Here is a 27,535-nt window from a genome sequence, read left to right as displayed (position 1 = left end):
TCTGTGATACCTGGGAAAATGCAGTCCTTTTAAACCAACAATGGAGGACTAGCATAATGAGAGACATGCTTTGACACTCTTTTCTCTGCACTGGCAACAAGAATGATTTATTCATTTTCCTGGGCATATTTTCCAGATACAGAGCATTCAAATTTCATATTTGAAACGATCAGTAATGATGGCTTTACTGATGTGAAGTTTCAGAAGAATTTATTTGAAAACATAATGAGTTTGCTTCATTAATTCTCCAGATAACTTTCAGTTCATCTCGAAATTAAGTTGCCATGTCTTTTTGGATTATTTACTATTGAAATCATGGTTCTTTTTTTAAATTTTATTTATTTATTTTACAGAGAGAGAGACAGCCAGCAAGAGAGGGAACACAAGCAGGGGGAGCGGGAGAGGAAGAAGCAGGCTTCCCAGCAAAGCAGGGAGCCCAATGCGGGGCTTGATCCCAGGACCTTGGGATCACGCCCTGAGCTGAAGGCAGAGGCTTAACAACTGAGCCACCCAGGCACCCCTGAAATTATGGTTCTTTACTAAGGGGCAATAGCTTATTAATTTTTAAGGAAAGTAAAGGAAATTCGGTCACTGTTTCTCCAATGATCTGACGCTGCAATTGAATATATTCACTATATTCACATTCACTGTGTGAATCTACAGATTCACACAGACGTCAAGCCCCTTCAGTTCCCCAGAATTATTCTCCCATACGCAAAAGAGCAAAAGCTATAGAAAGAACAGAGGAGCAGAATGTGTCCCTGAGTTCCACGACTGTCACAGCCTCAGTGGCCAAGCTGGTAGTGATATACAGCCGGATCGGTGGACATACAACACATACCATGGGGGTGGGCAGACTGTCCATGAAGGGCAGTGGAAGAAAGTAGAACAGTGATTTCACTGCAACAGCTGGTGCCCAGGATAGATTTGTCCTCTGTAGGCATGGTCCTAACACCCAGAATGAATGTTCTAGTGTGTTCAACTGTGCACACAGGGTGAGTGTTTATCATGCCTGACAACACCCAGTAGAAAAACTATAAATCTCATGTGATTGACATGTTGTTTCTCAGCCAACAACTATCTGCATATTTAGAATTACACAGATATCTTAAATGATTTTTCTAATTTTATACAGAAAACTGACATAGCTAAGGGAGCCACAGGATGCTGGCAGAGAGGAGACAAGTTTACCCTTCCACTCTGTATCAGAAGGAAATGGCCCCTTCACTGGGTGGAAAGCAACATGGTAAACAGACCGAGTTTAGTTGTCTTGTGAGGTTAAGTAAGTTAATACTTAGCAGGAGCTCAGAAAAGTGTTCCAATTGTCTCTAAATGCTCCAAATTCTAGCCGTTGTTAATCTGAAGGCTCCCTTCTCCACCTTCAGACCAGTTCTTTGGGGTCTCTCAATTCATCACATAGTCATCACGTGCTTTCTGTTTTTCTCATCTTTCTTCTAAATTCCGACTTGCTGGACCAGAGAAGGGGTGTTTAAACACACACACACACACACACACACAAGCCTTTTACAATATTATCCCCACTCCTAAAATCTCCTCTCTTACATCAGTCTTCCTTATCTCAGACATAAGCCAGTATCCCCTCCAAAGAAAGAAACAAACAAAAATTGGCTGATTTTCTGTGGAAGAATAAATCTTTTGTTAATACAGTTTTGAGCCTGCATTACTTGCACCACTGAAACCACATAAGTCAAGCCTTAGAAAAAAATCTGTCCTGCAGCCATACAATTTTAGGTTTTTGCACTGAGGACAGAGCCCCCGGGGCAACAACAATTGAGTGCACCCAGAAGTTAATCTGGAGTGAAAAAATCGCCAACTTTTCAGCTCACAGGAAGATACTGCTACTCAAGAAATACAGCTGAATGATCAATGGAGAGGGGCAATCATCTCCCAGCCAGAAATAAGTCCCTCCTCAACCTAAGTCGAAGACAGGCACCAGTAAAAATTCTAAAGTCTCATAAAGTCAATAGAATCAAGAAGTGATTTGGAAAACTAGGATTTTGCCTGGAGTCTGTTAAAGGTTAGGAGCTCTATACCAGATGACCAAATTGGTTTTCTTTCTCTTTCTTTCTTTCTTTTCATTTTTTTGGGGGGGAGGGAGATGCAGCTGGCTAGTCTCTGATCTGTGAAACACAAGGATTTGGATTTCAGCTGCAATCACATGTTCCACATGGAAGAAAATAGTTCCATTTTGCTAATCCATATCACCAGTTGCAGTGAAACCAATTCTCTCTTTTGAGAGCTTATGAAATAATAAAATTACTTGGAAAAATGCAAGATAGGCACTTTTGAAAATAATTTCTGGAGGGATCTTCACTATGCTTACTTTTTTTTTTTTTTAAAGATTTTATTTATTTATTCGACAGAAATAGAGACAGCCAGCGAGAGAGGGAACACAAGCAGGGGGAGCGGGAGAGGAAGAAGCAGGCTCATACCAGAGGAGCCTGATGTGGGGCTCGATCCCATAACGCCGGGATCACGCCCTGAGCCGGAGGCAGACGCTTAACCGCTGTGCCACCCAGGCGCCCCTCACTATGCTTACTTTTAAGGAAATGTTCAACGTTGATTCCAAAAAGAGAACTCAGGATAAATGAGAACATATTTTTCAATCAAGGCCTGAGATAAGATGGAGGTCAGAGAGGGAGCAGCAAAAGGTTAATTATACCCAAGCTTTTGCCTTTTTTTCAATACCTCACTAGGTGTAGTCTGGCGGTATTATCCAAGGTAGGCTATAGTGACATCTGAGAGAATATGGAATATGTGTGTACGTACAACTGCCATGACTGCAATGAGAACTTCCAGAAAGAACAGACATTCTTTTCTCTGGATGGAAAAGAGGCAGGCACTGCATCGGACACTCTGATTGGGTCAACTCACTTCTTCCCATATCTACCCAATTCAGTGATAGCCACACAGTTTCCTGGGATGGTCACAAGTTCAACCATGGGACTCAGACCAACTCAGGGGAGACCTGAGTCCGTATATGCAATGTGACCTAAGATGGTCTCTGCAGAGTGGGACTTCTGTCAGTGGCTTGGGGAAGAAACACTCTGTCCCCCAATTTATGAGGAAGAAAACAGATACCCTTGCAAAAAACAACCTCTGTGCCCAGAAAGCTCAGGTGGGTTGGCTGCCTTTGGAGAAGAAATTTGAGTTCAGGAAATGGAACCATTTCCAGAGTATATTTGTGGTTCTGTTTTGTTGTTTTGTTTTGTTTTGTTTTTTTCCTAAGCCTCTTGTAAAGTTGTCCCTCTTAGGAAATTTCAACACTGCCCAGGCTGAACTATGGGGAAGCAAATCTACTCTCAGGGCAAGGTTAGCAGAAGACTGACCGCCTAGAAGTCTTTATTGTGGTAGCAATGAATTGATGAAAACTAATGAGAAATGTAAAAGGTAAAACTTAAGACCAAAAACCAAGTAATCTTGATTCCTGTTATTTTTGTCCTAATAATTTTTTCCTTGTTTATTCTTACATTTAACTTAAAAGGAAGCATGCCTTTACAAGAGTAAAGATTTTCTTCAAACTAAAGAGAACATATGTACATAATTATCAAGAAAATTGAAGCTTGAGGAAAGTGTTTTCTTAAGGAGAACAGAAAGGGGGTAGGCAGCGATTAGGGCTGGATTATGTCCCCTCAGATACATGCATTCAAGTTCTAACACCCCAGTATCTCAGAATGTGACTGTATTTGAAGATAGAGCCTTCGAAGAGTCAAAGTGAGGTAAAATCAGGGTAAAATGGGATCATGAGGGTGGGCCCTAATCCAATTTTACTGGTGTCTGTATCAAAGGAGGAGATTAGGACACAGACACCCACAGAAGGAAAACCATGTGAGGACACAGGGAGAAAACAGCCATCTATAAAGCCAAGGAGAGAGGCCTCAGAAGAAACCAACCCTGCCAACACCTTGATCTCTGGACTTCCAGCCTCCCTGTGAGACAATAATTTCTGTTGTTTAAACCACCCAGTCCGTGGCACTTTGTGATGGCAGCCCTAGCACACTAATAGAAAGCAGAGCAGTGGCTTCCCTGAGAAAAAAGTTCCACCTGTGGCCAGCAGCCTGCCTCTGCTGATGCCTGCCCTCTGGGTTTCAGACTTGCTCAGCCAGTCCCACTGTCACATAACCCAAATCCTTGCAATAGATCTCTTCACATGTACATCTCCTACTGGTTCTGCTGTTCTGATTGAATCCTGACTAATACAGAGAATGTGAAAAGTGGGACAGTATTGCTGAGAAGGCTCTGGAGAATATGACCAATTAAGAAACACAAGTGGAAGAAGAGTCTGTGTTATAGATGAGAAACCCCAAGGATGTGTCAGGAAGTGAAGGACAGGGTGCTATCAGAGAAAGTGAGGGGTGTAAGACTGGTTTAGCATGCCAAATCTCCACAGAAATCAAGGGACAGTCAGCCGAAAATGAGCAGCTGAAACATGATGCTCTCTAGTTTTGGTAAAGGAGTGTCAGGGAGGGAACCCAAGTGCTTGGGGCTGAGTAACAGGTGGAAGACAAGAAAATGAAGAAAAAGGATTATCCCTCCAAGAAGCTTACCTACAACACACAGGAGGATGAAAAGACATTAGCTAAGGGAACTCAGAAAAATGGAAGGGTCGTGGATATTGATTACCTGTAAGATGACAGATGCTTGAGTATGTCCAGATGCTTACAGGACAAAAAGAGTGGAGACATTACAGATAGCATAGAAAGGGGATAGCTAACACAGCAGAGACCTCAGGAGAGCCAGAGGTGATGAGATTCAATTCTCAGGAGCAGGGATTTGCCCTGCATACAAATATGGAAACATCTCCAAAGAGATGGAATGATATAAGGGAGGACGGATGCCAATGCATGTATGTAGGAAGAGCATTCCCAGCAGCTAGACTCTAGTGTCACAATGAACTACTGGGTTAAGAACATCCCCTGAGCATGATGAAATATGGTCAGGAAGAGGGCTTACAAATTAGTGCCAATTAAACTAGTTTTTGTTGTTGTTATTGCTGCTTTTGGTTTGTTTGGTTGGTTTTTTGTTTTTGTTTTTGCTTTTTTAGTGACAAATGGGAAAAGGAATTGGCTTTTTCTGGAAATAGGAGAGAGACACAGAGACACTAGGCAGACTTGGGGTCAGATACACTTGAAGGCGGTGACTTTGCCTTCAAGTTTATCTTAACAAAGATAGAATTGATTGTATTCAGCAGCATTCAATTTGCCAGGAATAGGAATAGGAAAATAAGGTACTGGCTTGATCCAGCGTTGAGGTTCGGTGGAAGACAATGGCAGAAGGACAAGAAGGCAAGGCAGCTGAATGTATTGTCAAGAGATGCTGTGGCGATGGTTTATGGTGTCCAGTCAGGTAAGATAAAAAGAGAATCTGGGAAAAAATGAAGGCTGCTGGGTAACAGGTCTGCAGAAGTGGTGTAGTGGGCAGTGAATTGAACAGTGAACTAAAGCACAGGCTCTCGGGTCAGGCTGGCTCCACAATCAGCAAGGTGTGACCTTAGTTTATTTAATCTTACTTTGCCTTCATTTCACCATCTGTTAAATGCAGATGGTAATACACCTATAGTTGGGAAGAGTAAATAAAATGATTCACGTGAAGTAGGGAGCTTTACTGGCTTGGCATATATTTAGTGTCCCTTAAGTTTTAGTCATATCTGCTAGGGGAGGAGACAGCTGTATGCATGGAAGTTGCAGGAGAAGGAAAAGTTTAAGATATCACAGGTGAGACTGCCTGGCAAGATCCAGGATGTTGGTGTGGGTGGGCATCTCAGCATTTGTTGCAAGATAGGTCTAAAAATAGTCAAAGCTTTTTCGACAACCATAACTTTCTTCCCAAGTCTGAGCTGGCCATCTCAGATCTGCACCTGCCCCGACATCCAAACTTCTAAATCCCATCTTTAGAATGATGTCCTAGATGACTGAACCATGGCCCTTTTCAATGTGTAATATTTTAAAATAGTGCCCCTCTCAAAAGTGATCCTCCATCTTTTCAAGCAGTGTTGCTCAGACCTCAACATCAATTATAAAAGCTGCATATGAATTCTTCACTCCGGTTCTGCTCTCAGTTCTGATGTGTACACCATAGCCACCTCTCTCTAGTCTTCAGTCCCTTCTTCCGAGTGAAATAAACCCACATCCACCAACTTTTCTTTTGAGGATTTATTTTTCAGCTCTTTGACCATCTCTCAGTCTTAACCAACTGCAAATACTTCTTAATCCTCTTAGCTATATATGTAAGCAAACTAATGTTTCAGGACATTGGCATTCCAGGATGATAGTATAACTTCTCACTTTTCATATTTCATCTCCAAGTAGTTGGGAGTGGGGTGGGAGGATGGATGATGTTACATGAACTAGCTAACTTCTTTTGTATTTTTAGCTGAATTTATCTCCTTTTAACAAATTTTAGTCCTGGATACCTTTTGGATACACACACACACGCAGAGACACATACACACATATATATAATTATATATTGTATATGTTATATAAATATATGAATAATTAGTAAGTGTACTATATTACTATTTATAATGGTGATTATTCATTATGTATAATTACATGTAATTGTTATATATATTTATATTTCATTTCTATTTCTATTTCTTCATATTCATATTTGCCATTAAAAGTCCTAGTTAATTTGGGATTCTGTTTTCATTCTGACATATTTACTGTTCCCCATGGAGTTGTCTTTGCACATATTTTAGGATTCTTCATTCCTTTTGATCCTACTCCGCGGGGCTATACAAACAGTTGTTAAGCAACTAAGAAGCTCTTCTCAAATTCAAAACTTCAGGTGCTCATTCAAATAACAATAAGATGTACTTGTTTTGCTCATGCACTTAAATATGATATAAGTAGGAACAGAGTTGGCTTTTTTCTTAGCATCTTATTTTTGTGTAACAATGTTTTATTACAAAATAACAGCCTCTGAACCAAAGAGCTCCTAAAAATTTTAATTGTAATTGAGAACACAGCTGTCTTTTCTTTTCTTTTGGTTGCTATAATCTTCTCTCTAATGGAGAGCAGCCCTGAAATTACTAATGACTTAGAAAAACAATGTGCTTTTAAAATATCTCCTCCCTCTGTAGCCTCTACTCATTACAGATAGAATGCCTATAATATGCAATACACAATTATGGAAACCAAGGCTACCAAGCTACAAACACCAATTGTAGGTGAAATGAGATTTATAATATGTATTTGGAGGCTTAAATGATGGGTTTTAGTTCCAGAGCACAGATGACGATAAAAGACCTGATATTCTCAAACCTAGATAGACAGATAAATGGGCATTTTTTATTATGACGATTTCCCAAGATTCATGCTACTATAGATAATGTTCTTAAGGTTCATAATAAATAAAGAGCTAAACTAAAGTTAGAATTAAAAAACAAAAACGTAGTTTTTCTTCATCCCTTCAATGTCCCTGAAAAGAGTGTCTTGTGTCCTTTATTTCACAGGGACTTCTCATAGGAATGTAATCTCCTTACTCACTCTCAAAGGTGTATTTCCAAAGCATTAACTCCCCCAGAAAGTGAAATATATATATATCAAAGGGGACTGAGTGAAAAGTTGGGATTTTTTTTTCTTTTCTTGTTTTCTTTGTTCAAAGAGGCCAATATAAGAATCACTTCACTTACCAGAAAATTAGTGAAAATAGGTGCATATTTGGCTATTTATAATTAGAAGCTGACCTGGATGTAATGCCACCAAAGAACAATAAAATAGAACCTTCAGTTTCTCTCGGTGGAAAATAAAAAGTAAAGCAATTTTTTAAAACCTCTACAACCCACACTTTAGAGAATAAATATTGGATGGCTTATTTACAAAAATCACTGATATTCTAAATAAATGAGATAACATTTCAGTACTAAAAGGACTCATGCATGGATACCAACAACCCTAAATAGTATATTGGCTTTTGCTCATAAACCATAATACCAATCTGATGAGTCACAGAAAATTCTGAATTATCTCCAGTGTATTCGATGGGCCTGAATTTTACCTTAAGAAATATTTGCAAAGGACAGAACAAAGTGCTCCGATCTGGCGCAGGCAACCAAGCAAGAAAGCCAGGCAAAGGAACTAGCTTCCTTTCCAGAAGACACTGACCTTCCTCCACACCCTAGTACTTTCCATACCATAGTTTTCAGTAGGGGCTTGCAGGGGCGGGGAGGGGGGAGTGGAGGGTCATTCAAATCCTCAAAACGCCCCTAGCTGTTCGATTCGCCCGGTGTGAACCTCGCGGTTCCCCACCCAAAACTCTTCCAGGAAATCCTTTACTTCAAAAAGGCCACCCTCTGAGAATCTCCGGAGTCCTGCATCGACGGCAAGGGGTCCCCGCCGCCTGGCTGGAGCCCCAACCGTCCGTCCCGGCCTCAGAGCCAGACCTTCCCTCCCGACCCCAGCCACTGCGGCGCCTGGACCCTGCACTCACCGGATGATCACGAACATGACCAGAGAATTGCCCACCAAGCCCACGACGAACACCACGGAGTAGACCGCTGTGATGATGACAGGGATGGCGGGTGAGATGTGCGCGGACTCCAGCGGCGCGCCCTCGGAGCCCCCGCTGCTGTTGCCATCCGTCTCGGCCCAGCCCGGCAGCCAGCCGCTGCCGTTCGGGAGCAGGCAGGTGCTCGGGGAGCAGGTGGGGCCCGGCTCCCCGCGGAAGATCTGGACCGGGGACTCCATGTTCAGTCGGCTGCAGCTGGAGGGCAAGCAGAGGCAGAACCTGCGGGGCCGCGAGAGCGAGAGAACCAGCTGCACCCGGAGAGGCAAACTTTGGCCGCACACGGGCCAGCGCGCGGAGGCCAGTAGCCCGGGTAACCCGGTACCCGCTGATGCCCACCCCGGCGCACGTCCCCAGCGGCGGGAAAAGGAGGGCGGACCTCTAGGGGCCGCTGGGTACTGGTGAGGCGGACAGCGCTCGCTCCTCTTCCCGGGCTCCTGAAATCCTCTCCAACCCTTTCCTAGGCACGGTCCCCTGGTGGAACTGTCCCCAGACTGTTGCTCTGAGCCCCCAGGAACAAAAAGCTCTCGAGCACAGAGCCCTCGCTCCCCAGGACTGCTCCTCGAAAGTCGAAAGCCCAAAGCTCACCTCCGCCTCCCTGAGACCCGGAGAGTGGTCCAGGGGACGTTCTGGCCCCTGCAGAACCTCGCGTTCCCGGGGCCTCTCAGCCCTCGGAGTCGCCGCGCACCCGCAGTCCAGAGCTCTGGTGAAGGCACGTTTTCAGCCAAGCTCGGTGGCCGCGGCTCAGTGCGCGGCTCCCATGACCCGCGGAGGCTCAGCCAGGCAATTGCTGCTAGGACTCCGTGGGCGCACTGGCCTGGCAGCCGGAGAGCTCAGGGGCGCCCCGCCCCGTCCCGCCCACCCAAACCCAGTTTGGGGGGCGGGGGGAGCTGCCCAGCTCCGCTCCCTAGCTGAGGCTCAGAGAGCACCAACTACCCAGAGCCTCAGTCAGCTTCTCTTGGATGGCCCTAAGACTGAGCCCCTGTGCCGTTTAGCTTTAGTAATAAGGAAGGGTGTGTCTCACTGCGAATATGCATCTGGATTATATTCATAATAAAGTCTAGAACAACTGTGGGCATCGTTCTCGAGACAGACCTTCTTTCAAGAGAGGAGAAAAAGCGTATTTCTGTTTATTTGAATGTCCCATCCAAATAAAGTAGCAAAATAATCCAATTAGAATGAGACCGGGTCATAAGATATTTATAATTTCATATACATAAATAAAATATTCCTGTGCATCCTATTCCTTCTAGTCTTCTCTGGGATAACAAACAGACTGCACCTTATGGGTATTACCTGTGTTTCGTGGTATCCAGAATCACGCATTCACCTGCGAATAAGTAAAACGCTCTCCTTACTCAGGCCTCAGTGTTGTCCGGGTAATTAACAATGTCTCTTTCCCTTTTATTAATTCCTGCAATCATCACTTTCCTGTCCCTAAGGTGCCTTCTCTATGAAGCCCCCAAGAACCTGAACCCCCATAGAGAAATCATTTCTGTGTTTAACTCTGTTAGTCCAAGGATCCCTGTCAGATTCTGCTGGGTGAAAGACACCCTCAGGCAAAGAGACCCAGGGGAAAATGAGGAAATGGAAGGAAGGCTAAGGTAAGTTGTACTGGGGAGCCATGACTCAGCCACTGAAGTGAGGGCCCTGAAGGACAGTAGGGAAGTTCCCCTTTCCCCACTGGGTATAGGAGTCAGGATGCTGATACAGTCATTCCATTCATCAGCTGACAGCAGAAGAGAGCTCCTATCTTGTCCAAGATATTGTGACCCCCCGAAGAGGCATTTAACCACCAGTCTTAACAATAACCTCAAAATGCACAGCTCTTCTTAGCAATTTGATTCAAAGAACAACAGGAAAGCTCTCTTTTACCCAATAGAATCCCTCCAACCCTGAGACCATTGGTATTTTGAAAATTATTATCAAATCTTAATTTTTTAGGTTTTGATTGCAGATTTTCATTAGAAGATGACAAAACATCAGAATGGTGGGATCTCCATGTGTCTGAGGGTCCTTCTCTGCTAGGAAGATGGGAGACGAATCCTCTCCAGATGTCTGGGGGCTCATTTCCTGCCAGAGGGATCCCAGACTACCACCAAACCAGCCCAGGAAGACATTTTCTTTGAAAACTAAGTAGTATCCCAAGTGCAAAGGAAAGTAAAAATAGTATGTTAAAGGAAAATAGCTAGGAAAGACAGAATTATCCGTCTATCTTTTCTGTCTACTACCTATTTATTTATGATTTCATGCATTGAAAATACATACAACTATCTCTGTGCAACACACTTTTGAAAGGGTATTTACAAGATCTATCCTCCTTTTGCACTTACCACATTGGTTAATTTTTTTGTTGTATTTAGCACACAGGTGGCTCACACAGCTGGTAATATTACTGAGTTGGGCTCAAACACAGGTGTTTCTGGTTCTTACCATATGCTAATTGCACAGAATGATTTCATGTAAGGGAGAAAATGTAGAGCCTCTCTTCCCCAAAAGACAAAAGATATATAAAAGGGGTTATTTGGCAAGGACAAAAATGGGGGAACACAAAAGGTATTACTTGAAAAGATTTAAGTAAAGGTTTTATTTTAAGATTTATTTATTTGAGGGACAGAGAGCATTGGGGGAGGGGCAGAGGGGGAGAGGGAGAAGAAGACTCCCCCCTGAGCGGGGAGCCCAGTGTGGGGCTGGATCCCAGGACCCTGGGATTATGACCTGAGCCAAAAGCAGACACTTAACAGACTGAGCCACCCAGGCACCCTAACAGTTTTCAAGAGATAAAAAACTATAAAGAAGTTTCCAAGTTGGTACAATTCCAATAACTTGAATTTTTGATCTCCCTCTATGTCATATATATATAATATATATTATATATATAATATATATATTATATATATATACATAATACACACACGTATATACACACACATATATATACACACACATAGTGTATGTTTATGGAGAGGTTTGTCAGATACTTCTATAATGAAAACAGAATGCAGAACTCAGCCTGGGACTTCTAAACTATAAGATGATGTTCTCATTCTGATCACTGATAAGATTCCTCTGTTAGTTGAGACAGTCTTTTGAAGGCAAAAAATTACTAATTATGATAAAGGCAGTTTCATTTGAGTACTCCTTTTTTTTTCTTTTTTACCAAACTAATGGTCAAAATAAAGTGAAGCCAAAATGGGCAGAGCATTAAGAAACCTTCAGGCAGTTGTGGTTGTTAGGGGAATCTGGCTTGTGTCTCTGAACACAGTGCGGAAGTGTGCTTATGTGGAGTCAGGTTGTCAGGAGTATGAGATTTTATCATAATATTGGAGAAAAGCATATAAAATCGAGAGGAAAAATAAAGTGCTAAAATGCTGTACACTATTATGCACTGATATAAACTTACTCTCACTTTATTGCTACCTGCCATTCTGCTCAGTGCTAACACTATGCTTATAACTACAAGTAAAGTACTTGTAAAGCTGAAAATGTGTTTTCAGTGATTCTTACTGCTTCATGCTACCAAGTGTCTTGGGTGGTGGGTGCTTTGGTATTTCTATTGTATAGACTATGGACCCCGCCAGGAAACTGTGATCAATTTGCTTTTTTGCAGTTCTAAAAACAGACATAAACCTGCAATAAGTATATAGCTGAAGGCAGCAGTTACGTTTGCCTAAGACCCCAGATGTGGCCAGTACAGCCTAAGAGGAGCCAGAATGCAGCAGGGTCCAGGTCAGGTTACTCATCAGATATTGTGAATGTCCCCAGGTGGCAGGTGGAAAGGCAGGACTCGAGGGAGTAACAAAACAAAGGCAATCTTTTCCCAAACAGGTTATGCAATCTAGTGTGAGAGACAGAACCTAAATTTTTAAAAGTTTTATGAATAATTAATTAATAACAAGTACCACTAACCAGTAAGTGTTTTGTAGGAAACGTGTTTAATAAAACAAGGTAGTCAATAACCAATGCAACAAGTTTGTGCGAATAAAAGGTTTCTCTTCTTCAAGACGCTATCTGCAAATTGCCTTAATAAAGATATAAGTCCCCATCGTGTCTTTGTCATGAAGACATCCTGTGAGCTATTCTAAGTGTACAGCCTGCACATGTTTGGGGGGGGGGGGTGCTGAAGACCAGATGTCAGGGAACTTTCATCCCAACAAAAGCATCAGGGAGCTCCCTCAGGACCAAGTGGTGTTGAAGTTGTCACTTAAAGACTGCAAGGTAGTTCTCCAGGTGAGGAGGAAAAAAGGGACATTGTAGTCAGGAACATTCTAGCATATGTGAAGAATGTGCATGAGCAGGAGAGGAGCACATTTATGGAGTTAAGGAGAGTCCAAGGTATCTGAGCCTGGTGGCCAACAGATGTGTGGCACAAGATAAAATGGCAGTCAGGGTCAAGATTACACTGAGCCCTAGGGCACCGGGTGGCACCTGACTCTTGGTATCCACTCAGGTGGTGATCTTGGGGTCGTGATATCAAGCCTTGTGGACTCCACACTCAGCACGGAGTCTCCTTGGAATTCTCTCTCCCTCTCCTGCTTGTGCTCACTTCTCTCTCTCTCTCTCTCAATCTCTCTCTTATAAGTAAATAAATCTTGAAAAAAATTACACTGAGCCCTAACAAATATATGGTGAAAGTTTTGGATTTTAATGTAAGACATGTGAAGGGACATGAAGAATTTCAGACAGTAGAGTAGTATGCTCAGATTTGGGATTTTTGAAAAATCACTTATCTTTAATTTGTAGACTGTATTGGAAGGGACAGGAGCATGTGTGACAAGTCCCATATTGAATCAGTATCATGTACATTAACACTAAAAGTTGTCTTAGTATTATTTAAATGATGGATAAAATAAGGACTTTCCCATGGTCAGGGAGCTGAGTCTTAAACCTGAAACTGCTTACACTAAGCCACTTGATCAAACTGAATCCAAAGATTTGAAAATTCAGGGCCAGTCCCATGTCAGGTGCTAGGTTGGGGAGTGAGAGAAATTATGGCAACACAAGGCAATAAATAGCACATTGTGGCATGTTCCCAGTGTTAGCAGCACCAATGGTACTGAGGTGAGAGCCAGGTGGAGGATGGAGGAAGACATAAGTGGAGAGTCCCAAGGACAATGGTGCACAGACTGAGGGGTTTTGAGTAGATTGCAAGTTGGCAGTGGTGGTTGATGGATTTAAAGAGGGTGTATTTGAAGAGAAAACAGTAGTAAAACTACTGTAATGGTCTAGGTGAGAGATGATTCAACCCTAACACAAAGTAATTGCTGAGCATGTAGGGAACATGATAGTTTTGAGAACCATTTAGGAAATTAAATTGGCAAAAACTTGTAGTTTAAGTGAATGTAGAAGTTAGGGAGGAGGAAGAGCCTGGAATTACGTTAGGCTTATGCTCGGCTGACCAAGTGGAGGATGGCACCATTAACTGAAATAAGAAATAGAGGAGAAGGGACTCCTGGGAGTCTCAGTGGTTAAGCGTCTGCCTTCGGCTCAGGTCATGATCCCAGGGTCCTGGGATCAAGCCCCGCGTCGGGCTCCCTGCTCAGCGGGAAGCCTGCTTCTCCCTCTCTCACTCCCCCTGCTGGTGTTCCCTCTCTAGCTGTGTCTCTCTCTGTCCAATAAATAACTAAAATCTTAAAAAAAAAAAATCTAGGAGAAGTCACAGCAAGCTTGGAGGAGAACATAATGAGTCCAGGTTTTGCAAAGCTGTGTTTGAGGTGCCCATGAGGCATTTGTTTGTGCATGTGGTGCAGGATCATCTAATGCTGGGGAGAGTCAGTGTTGGAGAGATGAAGGACAGTTAAAGCCAAGGACAGGAATAAGGGTGCCAGGGTGAGGATGAAAAGAAAGGCAAACTGATGAGACAATGCTGAGAAACAACACCAGAGGGACAGGGATCTCACAAAGACCACTGATAACAGGCATAAACAAAGGAGGAGAAAGAGAAACACAGTCAGATCTAGATAAGAGAAAATTTCAAGGAAAGGTCATCAACAGTGTCCACATGACAGACAATGTAAAATAATACGCTTGACAAAAAGTCACTGGGGGCCTTGCACTATCTATAATTAAAACTGTGCTTTCTATTGGAGCATTAGAACAGAAGTGAACTGACAATAAAATGTAATGAAAGTCAGAAGAGCCACTTGATATTAGGGTTCTCTGTTAAGGAACTCTTACTCTGGAGATGAGGACTACTCAGCTGGCTAGTGGAAAAGAGACCTGCCTTCTGCCCTGCCCAAGGCCATTCCTCACTTTGGATCTCACTGTGGGCACAGAAAGGGCCCTTACTGGGCCAGTCACCAGGCGAGAGAAAGGTGCACACTGCGGAGTGGGGGGTGTCCTCTCTGTATTGACAAGGTTCCAGACTGTCAGCTTATGTGATGTTCAGGAGTCAAGGACCCGGCTCTGAGGCAGGAGAACACCAGCTTTCCTGTTTCCCCAGAACCATGCAGAAAATCTTTTTGCCCCTACACATCCACTCTCTGCCTTCTTCATCCTGCTCTGTGTCTAGAAAGTACTGGTTGGGTCCAGGTATGGGAGGCAGCCGGGCAAGAGACCAGAGGGCAGGTGGAGAGTAAAGTCCAATTTTTGTCCCAAGGTTCTCCCACCAGAGTCCTATGTCAGCTTGTTTCCCCTGTGAAGGCACAGCTCCTGCTTGGCAGCCCCCTTCATGCAGCTGCCCTCTCAAGAGTTGCAAGAATTCCTCCTTCCCTTTGTCCTTCATACCAAAAGGGGGAAGAACTCCCTCCCTCTTGCTTCTCTCGCTGAGGTACTCAATTCATCCTTTCCTGATTTCTCTCAGCTCTTTCCACACCATATAAATATCTTTTTATTAGGAGGGCACTTGTGATGAGCACTGGGTGATGTATGGAAGTGTTAAATCACTATATTGCACACCTGAAACTAATTTAACACTGTATGTTAACTAACTGGAATTAAAACAAAAACTTAAAAAATAAATTCTCTCAGTTACCAAGTTTACGGTAACTCTCAGGACCCACATTCCCGATTCACAAGGATCCTTGCTAATTATACTTACCCTGCTGCAAGGAGGGAGCTGGGGAGAAGCAACTCATATGTTAACCTGGTCACCCTTGACCTACAGTCACAGAGAAGGAAGTTGGTTGTGACTTTCTTTCAGTTCGTTTTCAAACATTATACTTCTGTGTTTGATAATCTGCCTTCCCTAATGTCCTAATTAACTAAAAAGATACTGTCTTGCCTAGCCCTGACTTTCTTGCCTCACTTTTGAGTTGTCTTAGAATGGATGAAACTATGCATTAGTGCCACAAAACAACATCAACACAAAGGCTCCCAAGAAGAGATTTCTTCTCCCTTTTGATCATCAACATTGTGTGTCTTTCCATGGAGGTTAAAACATACTTCAACTCCATGCACTGTAGGTCATGACCAGAATGGATATTGACCAAGGGTGTCCTCACTGGCTATTGTAGAGAGACATGATCCAGCCCTGCCGGGCCATGGAACCACACATGTGGAAGCCACATTGTGTCTCAGCTCATTAGACACTATATGAATTATTTGTAGAAATTAGAAAATTTTCATGTGACTCCCAGTAATATCATATCTCATATATTATTTGTTTAAAACCTTTTGCAGAAACATGTTAGAATTTTAAGAGAATCTTTTCTCTTTTTCTCTTTGTTTGGTGTGTTTTCTGTCAAACCAATAGGGTTGCGGATCCCTAACACAGCCCCAATTAACACCTTATGTTAATTGTTACTAGGACTGCTATTCTGGGAATTATGTTTGGCTTAGAAGATGCATAGTAAAAAGGGACTCCTCCCAGGGGACGTTTTTCATAGATATTTCCTGGACCATCTCTTCATCTCTGATGCAATCCACCCCAAATGGGTCTAGAGAAGAGGAGGGTGCCTCTCCATTTCCATCTTTACTGCCCCCTCTCTACTTGAAAACACTGGTCTGGAGTACAGCTGGAGGCACTTCAGATCTTCAACTTCTGCGAGCTGAATCAGAAGAGCCATTTTAAAAACATGAGCATATTATTTGTATTGCTCATCGTTCATACAATTATCTTATGATTTCACTTTATGCATAAAAACATGAGTTTCAGGGGAGAGCAAGAAGGTCAGGAGTTTTTAATTCAGAAATAATCATAACCACTGATGCACAACAGAGCAAGCAAGGACATTTAGGGCAGGTTTATAAAAGCCTGTCAATTGAGGAATTGACCGATAGCTAGTTTCCCGGGAACTGAGGGACTCTTTGATCCTGGAATAGCCACTTTCTGTCTTCCCCTTGAATGGCTCAGGATAAGCTGTATAGACACCCCAGAGTGTAGCCAGTACATGCCACAAACACAAACCCTCATCCTCCTCACTCATTTTGCTCACTCAACCTCACCAAACTCATTGTTCTATATGCAAAGAGTGGAAAGTATTTTGATTTAATAAGTATTCATAATGATATTACTACCTATATTCCCAATACAGTGTCTGGCATCTACAAAAAATATATTGACTGAATGAATTAAGAGTAATGGCAGGTTATATGTTACATTTCACAATAAAGAAGCAAAAGTGGATGGATGGACTTGAGACCAGAAAAGGTGCTGATAGAATCTTACCATGTTTGAAAGGTAGAATTAACTTGATACAGTGGTTACATTTGATTTAATATCACCTTGGTGATATTAATACTTTAATAGCATTTTCTGTCCCTTTTTCTTACATACTTCTTAAAGCAAAATTATGAGCAAAGTGATAGAACTCAAGGGATAATAAATCTGGAGAAAATAAGCTGGTAGTTTCATTTAAATCTTAGGTAGCATTGTGTACATTTACTAAGATCAATAAACCCACTGAGCTTAACAAAATTTTGAAGTTCATGACTCCAAAGAGTTTAGACTCAGAATAAGCTTTGCATTTGACGGCAGTGCTTGCCAAAAATGTCACGTGTTTTGCAATAAATTTCACAATTATTCAGTTAGCACTCAGTCTAGAAATAAAATCTCCTGAGTGGCAAAGCCACAATAACTCCTGACATCGAATAATACCATCCCTGACTGACTCTTTTGTTTTATAAGAAAAAAGGTTTCCAATTTCTAGCATTTTTACAACATATGCCATTAAAATTAAAGGCTGTAGACTACACTCAAAGAGTGATACTTGAAAAGAAGATCAAAGCTTAGTTCTACAAACTACAAAAAAAGTACAGAATGTTTGAATAATCCTCCCTAAGAAAGAGATAATTGCAGTAATATAACAGGTGACACAGAGGTGAATTTTGTTTGCTTTTATTCCCGATTTCCTCTTCTCCCTCCTCTAGACCCCAGCTTAACAGAAAGTGAAAACAAAAACATTTGAACAGCAGAGGGAGTAGGTGCTATAACATATTACTTTGGGTAAAGAAATAAAAGTAAATAAAAATAGAATGCATATATAAAAATTTTCAACAATACAGCAAAATTGAAACCCAGTTTGACTTCAAATGTACTATTTTTACTGATTCAAAATCTTCGCAGTATATCAAAGCATCTCTTTGTACTGATGGCTATAACAGTAGCATAAATTTGAGTAAGCCTTTGATTTTGTCAAAGTATTTCATATGATAATATTTCATTCGAATGTGATAACTTCCTTGTACTTTAGGCAGAATAACTCTGTCTCTATTTTATAATTAAAACACAGGATCCAAGGTCTCAAGCCACATAGCCATGATCATTTAGTAAGTGGAGGATCCAGAAATAGAATCATTCTTTTGCATCCCACCCAGTGATCTTTTCACCTCTTCAGGATGCACAAAAATTTTAGTTTGAATGAAAGCAGAGATGAGTCATAGGAGTAAAATTAAAATGTGAGAAGAATGTCAAGTGTTTGCTCTAACTTTGAAGTATGAACTATGGCTTCATTGTCTCTTGTGCAAGAGCTAGTTAATATATTTTATGAAACAGAGACAAATGGTCACAATGGGAATTATTTAGAAAATTTTCACCAATGTTAGTATGTTAAACTCCCCTAAAAAAGGGTTATATTTAGACAACTACAGTTAGTAGAGTGAAAGACTAGTCGTTCCACAGAAAAGTTGAAGAAAGACGCTAAGTGTCATACTGCAAATATGTTTATTTGAAGAAAAGTAATTGATATTAACAGGACTGTATCACACATGTGAAAGTAATACAATTAAAAATATAGTACAATTTATTGAGTTTAGTTGGTAAACATCAAGAAAATATCATTTATTGTTTAATATAGAAAAAGATTCTTTTTCGTTGGTTTAAAAAGATTACTTGTTTTGGTAATATGAACCAAAAATCCAAACTGTTTACCAAGGTATAGAGAAGTTTTGCTCCCTCCCATCCTATCTCCATCTCCCGTATTCTATCCTTATCTTGTACAAGTAAACTACTTTTTGAGTTTCCTCTGTGTTCTATTTTTTACCCCTTTATGCAAATATAATTAAAGTGCTTTCTCTACATTTTTACACAAAAAATATTCATTGTCTTGAATCATGTGTTTTTCATGTAGCATATACACTGGAGATATTTCTATATCAATACAGTTTTCTTATTCTTTTAAAAATTGTCTTAATTTCTTCAGAGCATTCCATTTTGTGGATATACCAGGGTTTATATAACAAGTCCCTCACAAATAGAAACTTAGATTGTTTTCATTTCCTTCTACCAGAAACAATACTGCAAGTGTGTTTACATGTCATTATACATGTATACAGGTAGGATAAGTTCCCAGAGGTTGAATAATTTGATCACAAGTGAGATAGAGTGGTGTATTGAAATCAGCTGTTAACATTTTAGGAATATCTAATCAGCTGCTAAAAACTGATATTACTAAAAGTTACATCACATAAACTTACAGTTAAATAAATTATATTATAATTGAAGGTAATAGATACTTAAAAATGAATCACTTCATATTATTTTTTTATGTTTTACTACAATCCATGCTTTGGAGTGTATGGCTGTTGTATCAGTACAGGGGAAATTATATAATGAGCTACTACTGCCAATCTCTTCCCAACTTCAGGTTCAGTAGCCTTATACTTGTAGCTGAAATCAGCAATGGTAGGAATATTTACACCTCAGAAACTGGCAAATGTTACAAATCATGGTTTTTGTTAGTGCTTACCAGAGAGTTGGTTGTTAAACATTTATTTGCATACCACTCATGGATGACTTTAATCTAATTGTGATCTATAACAGTTTTGTAGACTTTACTTTGGTAAACTGATATTAAATACTTTTAATTGATATCTGATTCTCACCGTCCACAGAATTCACTTATTTTATTGAGTCTCCGTCCGTTTCATGGCAATATAGTTATTTGCATGAACTCAATAAGAATCTTATTGTTTTATGGCTTCACTTTATGTATAAAAACACGAGTTTCAAGGAGAGAGAGACGGTCAGGAGATTTTAATTGAGGAATAACCATAACTAATCATGCATAAATTAGCAAGCAAGGACATTAGGGTAGGTTTACAAAGTCACTGTCCATTGAGGAGCTGACCAACTGCTAGTTTGGAAGATAACTAGTTTCCCAGGAACCGAGGTACTCTTTGACTTGTGAACAACTGTTTTCTGCCTTATCCTTGGCTGTCCCAGAAGAGGTCATGCAGACACCCCAGAGTGTGAACAATGCATGAACAAAGTGAGAATTTCAACAAAGAGATAGAAAATATATTAAAAATACCAAACAGAAATTACAGAGCTAAAGAATACAATAATTAAACTGGAAAAATGCAATATAGAGGTTAAATAGCAAAGTAAGTCAAGTAAAGGAAGCTTATGGAGCAAAATAGTTTTACGTAATACTTGTATATTCCTTAAATATTATTCATAATGTAACTATGCAAGTCCCTTTAAATTGGACAAAGAGTAGAAGACAAAAAGTGGATCTTACATTATATGTTTTGTGAGACTATTTTGGCAATCCTCTGGATGCAAGTAAACTATATTTTTCAATTTAATTAAAGTAAGTCAAGTGAAGATAAGCCAACTTGAAGACAAGGTAGTAGATTTCATCCAACTAAAGGAGCAAAAAGAAAAAAAGATTAGAAAAGAATAAAGGTAAAGGGATACTAGGAAGTGGTCCTATATACGCATTATAGGGGTTCCAGAAGGTGATGAGAGAGAAAAAGGGCAGAAAGCTTATTCAAAGAAATAATGACAGAAAATTTTTCTAACCTTGGAAAAGAAATAGACATCCAAATAAAGAAATCCCTGAAAGTTGTAAACAAGATGAATCTGGAGACACCCACACCAAAACACACTATAATTAAATTGTCAAAAATTAAAGGCAAGGAATCTTAAAAGCAGCAAGAGGAAAACTGTTTCTACAAGCAAGGGAATGTCCATAGACTGTAAGAAGATTTTTAGTGGAAACTTTGCAGACCAGAAGAAAATGGGGTGATATATTCAAAGTGCTGAAAGGAAAACAAAACAAAACAAAACAAAATAACCCTGCCAACCAAGAATGCTCAACCTAGCAAAGTTGTCCTTTAGAACTGAAGGACAGATAGTTTTCTAGTCAAAAAAAAAGCTGAAAGAATTCATCAGCAGTAGACTGGTTTTACAAAAATTGTTAAAGGCAGTTCTTCACACGGAAATGATAGGACACTATCTAGTAACAGAAAAACATATTATGAACTTATAAATCACACTGAGATAGGTGAATACATAGTTAAATTCAGAATACTCTAATATTGTAATGGTGATGAGTAAATGGTTTATAACTCTAGTGTGAAGGTTAAAAGAAAAAACTATTAAAAATAACTATGGCTGGGGTGCCTGGGTGGCTCAATTGATTAGATGGCTGCTTTCAGCTCAGGTCATGATCTCAGGTTCCTGGGATCGAGCCCCACATTGGGCTCCCTGCTCAGCGGGTAGTCTGCTTCTCCCTCTCCCTCTGCTTCCCTCCCTGCTTGTGCGCTTTCTCTAAAGAAAAAAAAAATAACTACAACTATGGTAATTTGTTTATGGTAAACAGTATGGAAGTTCCTCAAGAAATTAAAAATAGAATTTCCATATGATCCAGAAATCCCAGTTCTGGGTATGTATCTAATGGAGATAAAACCATTATCTTGAAGAGATATGTGTACTCATATGTTTAATGCAGCATTATTTGCAATAGCCAAGGAATAGAAATAACTTTTAGTGCCCATTAATGTATAAATGAATACAGAAAATGTGGAATATTATTCAGCCTTAAGAAATAAGGAAACCATGCCATATGTGATAACATGGAAGGTGTTGTGCTAAGTGAAATGAGTCAGACATTAAAGATGAATACTGTATAATTACACTTACTGTGGAACTTAAAAGAAAAAAAAAAGTTGAACTCTTACAAGTGGAGAGTAGAAAAGTGGTTGCCAAGGGCTGGGAGGTGGGGAAATAGGGAGTTTTGTAAAAGATACAAATTTCCAATTATAAGATGAATAATATCTGAGGATGCAAGGTATAACATGATGACCATATTGATAACACTGTAATTTATAATTGAAACTTGCTAAGAAAGTAGAACTCAAGTGTTTTCACACAAAAAAAAAAGTTAAAAGGGATGATGGATATGTTGAATTGATGTGGTGGTGTCCTTGCACAATGTATATGTATATCAAATTATCATATTGTATTTTAAATATCTTAAAATTTTATTTGTCAATTATACCTTAGTAAAAAAATAATTAAATTGAGTGATGCCTGAGTGGCTCAGTCAGTTAAGCGCTGACTCTTGATTTTGGTCCAGGTCATGATCTCAGGGTCCTGGGATCAAGCCCCATGTAAGCTCCCCTGCTCAGCTGGGAGTCTGCTCAAGGATTCTCCCTGTCTCTCTGTCCCTCCCCCCACTCATGTGTGCTCTCTCTCCAAAATAAATAAATCCTTAACAAAATTAAATTGAAAAATATAGTTTACTTGCATCCAGAGGATTGCCAAAATAGTCTCACAAAACATATAATGTAAGATCCACTTTTTGTCTTCTACTCTTTGTCCAATTTAAAGGGACTTGCATAGTTACATTATGAATAATATTTAAGGAATATACAAGTATTACATAAAACGATTTTGCTCCATAAGCTTCCTTTAATTTTGAATGAAACACATCAAGTTGGATTTTGAAGAAAATTTACTACCTACCTAAATAATTATTTATTAATACCATCATGATTAAAATGTAAAAAGTAGAGTAAGTGTTGTCTGAAATTTTTCTTCTTTCTTCTTTTTTGTCCTTTTCAGTACATGTTGAAATTTGTTTCTGGACTTAATAGAAGGTAAATGTGAATGTTCCTCGATCTTTTGAAAAAAAATATTTTCTCCAATGTAAAAACATAGACTTTAGTAAAAGTCGATCAAATGTACCTTACTAATTGCGTTGTTTTAGTCTTTTATATTCTCATTTACTTACTGTCAACTTGATGTATTATGTGAGAGGTGAATTAAATTCCCTTAGCAGAAGTGTGTTTCTTTCTGTTCCTCGTGCTTCTGTACTTTCTGCTTCATGGATATTACTTCCATATTTTTGATGAATTGCTGTTCATAATTATTTATAACTGTTATGTTTTCCTTGCAAATTTAACTTATTAACATTAATATAATTCTTTCTGTCCTGTATTTCATGTTGTCTGATACTAATATCTAGGAAGAAAGAAGTTAAACAGTTGGCCTGCAATTCAGTTTTCTTCACTAATAGGATTTAGAGGTTACTCCTGTGTAATAGGGAGACAGGTGGTTGTCTGATTACTTGTAAGCATGCCATAATAGATGCTGTAGAAAATAAACTAATGGAAATAGCTAGGATGAATATCCTTATTTATTAAATGCTTTCAGCAGGATGTTCCTGGCCTAAGATTGTTTGTGGTAAATAACTTAAGAATCTTTGGGTGTATGAGCCATAGCTTCCTAGAAAATAACACATAAATTAAGTATATCTGAGATATAATGGAGGCATTTCATAACTTCATTGCTCCCTCCTATGCAAGTAAGTTGACCACATGCCTACTTAGAGATTTTTATCTTTTGAGTAAGCCATAGCATATGTCACGATTGAATCCTATGTGTTAGGTGTGCCTGGGTGGCTCAGTCCCTTAAGCAGCTGCCTTTGGCTCAGGTCATGATCCAGGGTTCTGGGATTGAGTCCCTCATTAGGCTCCTTGCTCAGCAAGGAGCCTGCTTCTCCCTCTGCCTGCCGCTCCCCCTGTTTGTACTCTCTCTCTCTCTGACAAATATATAAAATCTTTTTTTCTTTAAAGATTTTACTTATTTATTTGAAAGAGAGAGAGACAGCCAACAAGAGAGGGAACACAAGCGGGGCGGTGGGAGAGGAAGAAGCAGTCTCCCAGCAGAGGAGTCCTATGCGGGGCTTGATCCCAAGATTCTGGGATCACGCCCTGAGCCGAAGTCAGACTCTTAACGACTGAGCCACACAGGCGCCCTTAAATAAAATCTTAAAAAAAAAAAAATGAATCCTATGTGTTAGCACAATATCACCCCTGCTTTTTTTTTCCTTTGTATTTCTCTAGGATAATTTTTCATCATTTTATCTGCAACTCTTCCAAGTGACTTCAGTTTAGGAATGTCCCTTACAAATAGCACAGAACTGAGGTTTGACTTTTAATTCAATTTGAAAATCTTTTTTACGCTTAGAGGTGAATTAAGCTCATTTATATTTATTAACCTCACAGATATGTTTAGACTCAATTATCTCAGATTATTTTGTGTTAAGTTTTCTGCTTTCTGAATTTTTTTTCTTACAACTTTTCTTAATATAGGTTGTTTTCTTTTCCTTGTGTTTTATATGTAATTCTTCCATTATTTAGGGTGGATTATATGTTTGTATTAGTCAGCTCGGGCTACCATCACAATGTACCACAGACTGGGGAGTTTAAAGAACAGAAATTTATTTTCTCACAGTTCTGGAGGCTGGGAGTCCAAGATCAAGGTGCCAGCAGGGCTGGTTTCTGGTAAGAGCTCTCTTTTTCATTCATAGATGGCTGCCTTCTTGCTATGTCCTCATATGGCCTTTTCTGTGGGCATGTGTACAGAGAGAGAAAGCTAGTGCCTCTTCGTCTTCTTATAAGGATACAAGTCCTTCAACTTTAATTTCTGCTTAAAAACCCCATCTTCAAATATAATCACATTAAAGATTATACCTTCAACATACGAATTTGTGGGGACACAATTCAATCCGTAACAATATTTATAAAGTTAAAGTGGTTGTATTTATGATTACAATTTTATAAAATTTATTCTCTAAGCTTTTACATACTCAAATAAATTTTTCTTTGTCATTACACATAAAAGACAGTTTGACTAGATATAAGATGCTTGGTTCACACTTTCTTTCCTTGAGTATTTTGTAAATATTAAATATTTCACTGTCTATGGCTTTAACTACTCCCATGGAGAAATGAAACCAGCTTAATTGTGTTACTCTTATAGACTGGATAATTTTTCTCAACAGCCCACAGAATTTTTTCATTATTTTTTAAGGTCCAATAAATTTACCTAGTTGTTTCTCAATGTTGATCACTTCAGACCAAATTTTGTGGTACAAAGCTTATCATTTCAGAATGTAGAAGTCAGTCTCTTTGTAGAGATTTTGAAGCATGGAATGTTATCTTGACATCATCCTTTCACTATAAGAACTTCCTACAACTAGATACTCCAGGAAAATAAAAATCAGTCATTGATGAATAATCAAAGTGAAAAAATGAAAAGAAAATATATTTAAAAGGAGACTGGGAGGAAATGATATACACAGATGAAAAGTAAAAATGTATAATTAACTGAAGAAAAACAAAACAATTATATGGGATAATATAAAGATATAAACCAGGAAACATTTTCTGAAGTAGCAGGAAGCCCAAGCAATAGGACTAGAGACTGCTTCCCCACTCCCACCTCTTCCTGTGCTCCTCTTCTCCATCCTTCTTTGTGCATGCATGGGCACACACACACACACACACACACAAGGTGTCTGGGACATTAGCACACTCTCTCCTTCTTATACTGGACATACTCTATGGCCTACTCAAAAGATAAAATACCTAAGTAGTCATCTGGTCATGTTACTTGCATAGGAGGGAGTATTTAAGTCTCCAGCCACTCTCCTTGGAGCCAGAATCAAGCAGGGTTAGGTATTTTAGACGTGCTATTTAACCACATAGTATCGCAAATTCAATATATTTAAAATACAATTAATCCTCAGGATTAAATCCACTTTTTCTCTCTCTAAGCATTTTATCAGTGGTGTTGACTATGACTAGCCTTTTGGAAGATTCAGAAGTAAGAAAGGCCAGAAAAGAGATTCTTTTTTTTTTTTTAAGATTTTATTTATTCATTGGAGAGAGAGAAACACAAGCAAGGGGAGAGGCAGAGAGATAAGGAGAAGCAGACTCCCCCCCTGAGCTGGGAGCCTGACATGGGACTCGATCCCCTGACCCTGGGATCATGACCTGAGCTGAAAGCAGATACTTAACCATCTGAGCCACCCAGGCACCCCTAGAAAAGAGATTTTGATGCATGCACAATTCTTGTTACATTGGTAGATTGATATAAAATACAAATGAATAAGTATATTTTATTATACAATTTAAACATTAAATTTCATTGATACATGTACTACAAAACAAGATTTTGTGAAGATTTTGTAAAGCTCCCCCATATGACAGAACTTGAAAAAAGAATATTTCATATTGACATTCAGAGATTGCCTCCACAAAAACAGCACCATTTAGCTCTGAAAGGTAAGAATGCATTTCAGTTTGTTTATACCACACAGTGGGTGACAGGTACTAAACCAAATTAATTGTTTATGTTTTTATAGAAGTTACGAACAATACTATATCAAATTTTGATCTGATGAATAGTTTCTTCTGTAAAGGTAAATTAAATATTACATTACTCATACCAGAATTCAATTACAAGAATTGTATTGGATGTGAATTAGTGTTTTTCCAACAAGAGTTACAGTGGGACTTTCACTGTCTCTGGGCCTTGACCAGCCTGTTGTGAAGTGTGCACCTTCCTGGAGAAGGCTCATCTGGAGACGCAGGCACCAATACTGCTTGGGATGCATTCAGCTCATACTTTGAAAGTCAAATGACCGACACTCATTTTAGTCATTTACTGAAGATCTTGGCTTTTTGGGGGGAGGGGGAGAGACATCAATATAAATTTAGTTGTAAATTTAGGATTTATTTTCATTTATCTTAAATATATAAAACTTCTCAAGTTTATGCTTGTTTCATGAGAAGATAGAATATCTTGCACAGAGATAGAATACCTTCCATATAAACAACTTGTAGAATGAAGCTAAAGCATGAAACTGACATCCAATAGGCAATATAAAAATGTAATGAACATATAGACTATAAAATGCAATTGAAATTTCCCGTCTCTCTTCACTTCTTTGTTTAGAATTGCTGATAAATCAACTTTTAAAATTATCATACATATGCCAATATCTAACCACAGGCCATACTATTTTGGATCTGTAAGGGCAAAAGTGAGTTGCTATAACTTTAAAGTACCATCATTGATCTAAGAAAGAAAGAAGGGGCAAGAAGAGAGAGAGAAAGAATGAGAGAGAGGGACACAGAATACATAGATGTGTTTAGAAGGATATGGTTATGCCAACAATATAGTAGTTTCTAAAAAAAATTTACATGTCCCTTTTATAATTCCATCCAGAAACTTTAGTACATGTGGAAATAGTGGGTTTTTAAAAATTTAAATATCATTCAGATATTTGGTAATAGTCAAAGTGACTTCTAGGCTTGTACAGTGAATCAAATTAATCAAACTATTGTTTTGGATGGTTCATAAAACACGATATGATAACAGTTATATAAGAGGAGCACCAAAGTGTTCTTAGCAATGACAGCATTTTGGAAATATGTGCTTGGATCAGTATAAGTCCACTCAAAAAAGAGAAACCACTGCAGGTATTGCAAACAAGAATATTTAATCCTGGGAACTGGTTACATAGATGAAGAGACAAACAGGAGA

General features: G+C 39.5%; 1 protein-coding gene across 1 annotated transcript in view; it reads right to left on the bottom strand.

Moving 5' to 3' along the window:
- The window catches only part of OPRK1 (opioid receptor kappa 1), a 30,430-nt gene extending 21,716 nt beyond the window's left edge, over positions 1-8,714 (bottom strand). The window contains 1 exon segment of the mRNA XM_045789159.2: positions 8,458-8,714. Coding sequence (XP_045645115.2) covers positions 8,458-8,714 — 257 coding nt within the window.
- Positions 8,715-27,535: the final 18,821 nt, after the last annotated feature.

This window comes from Ursus americanus, chromosome 9 (assembly GCF_024610735.1).
Source record: "Ursus americanus isolate L20-20 chromosome 9, mUrsAme1.1.p, whole genome shotgun sequence".
NCBI lineage: Eukaryota > Metazoa > Chordata > Mammalia > Carnivora > Ursidae > Ursus > Ursus americanus.
Note: the sequence above shows the minus strand (reverse complement) of the source record. Positions and strands in the feature narration are given on the sequence as shown.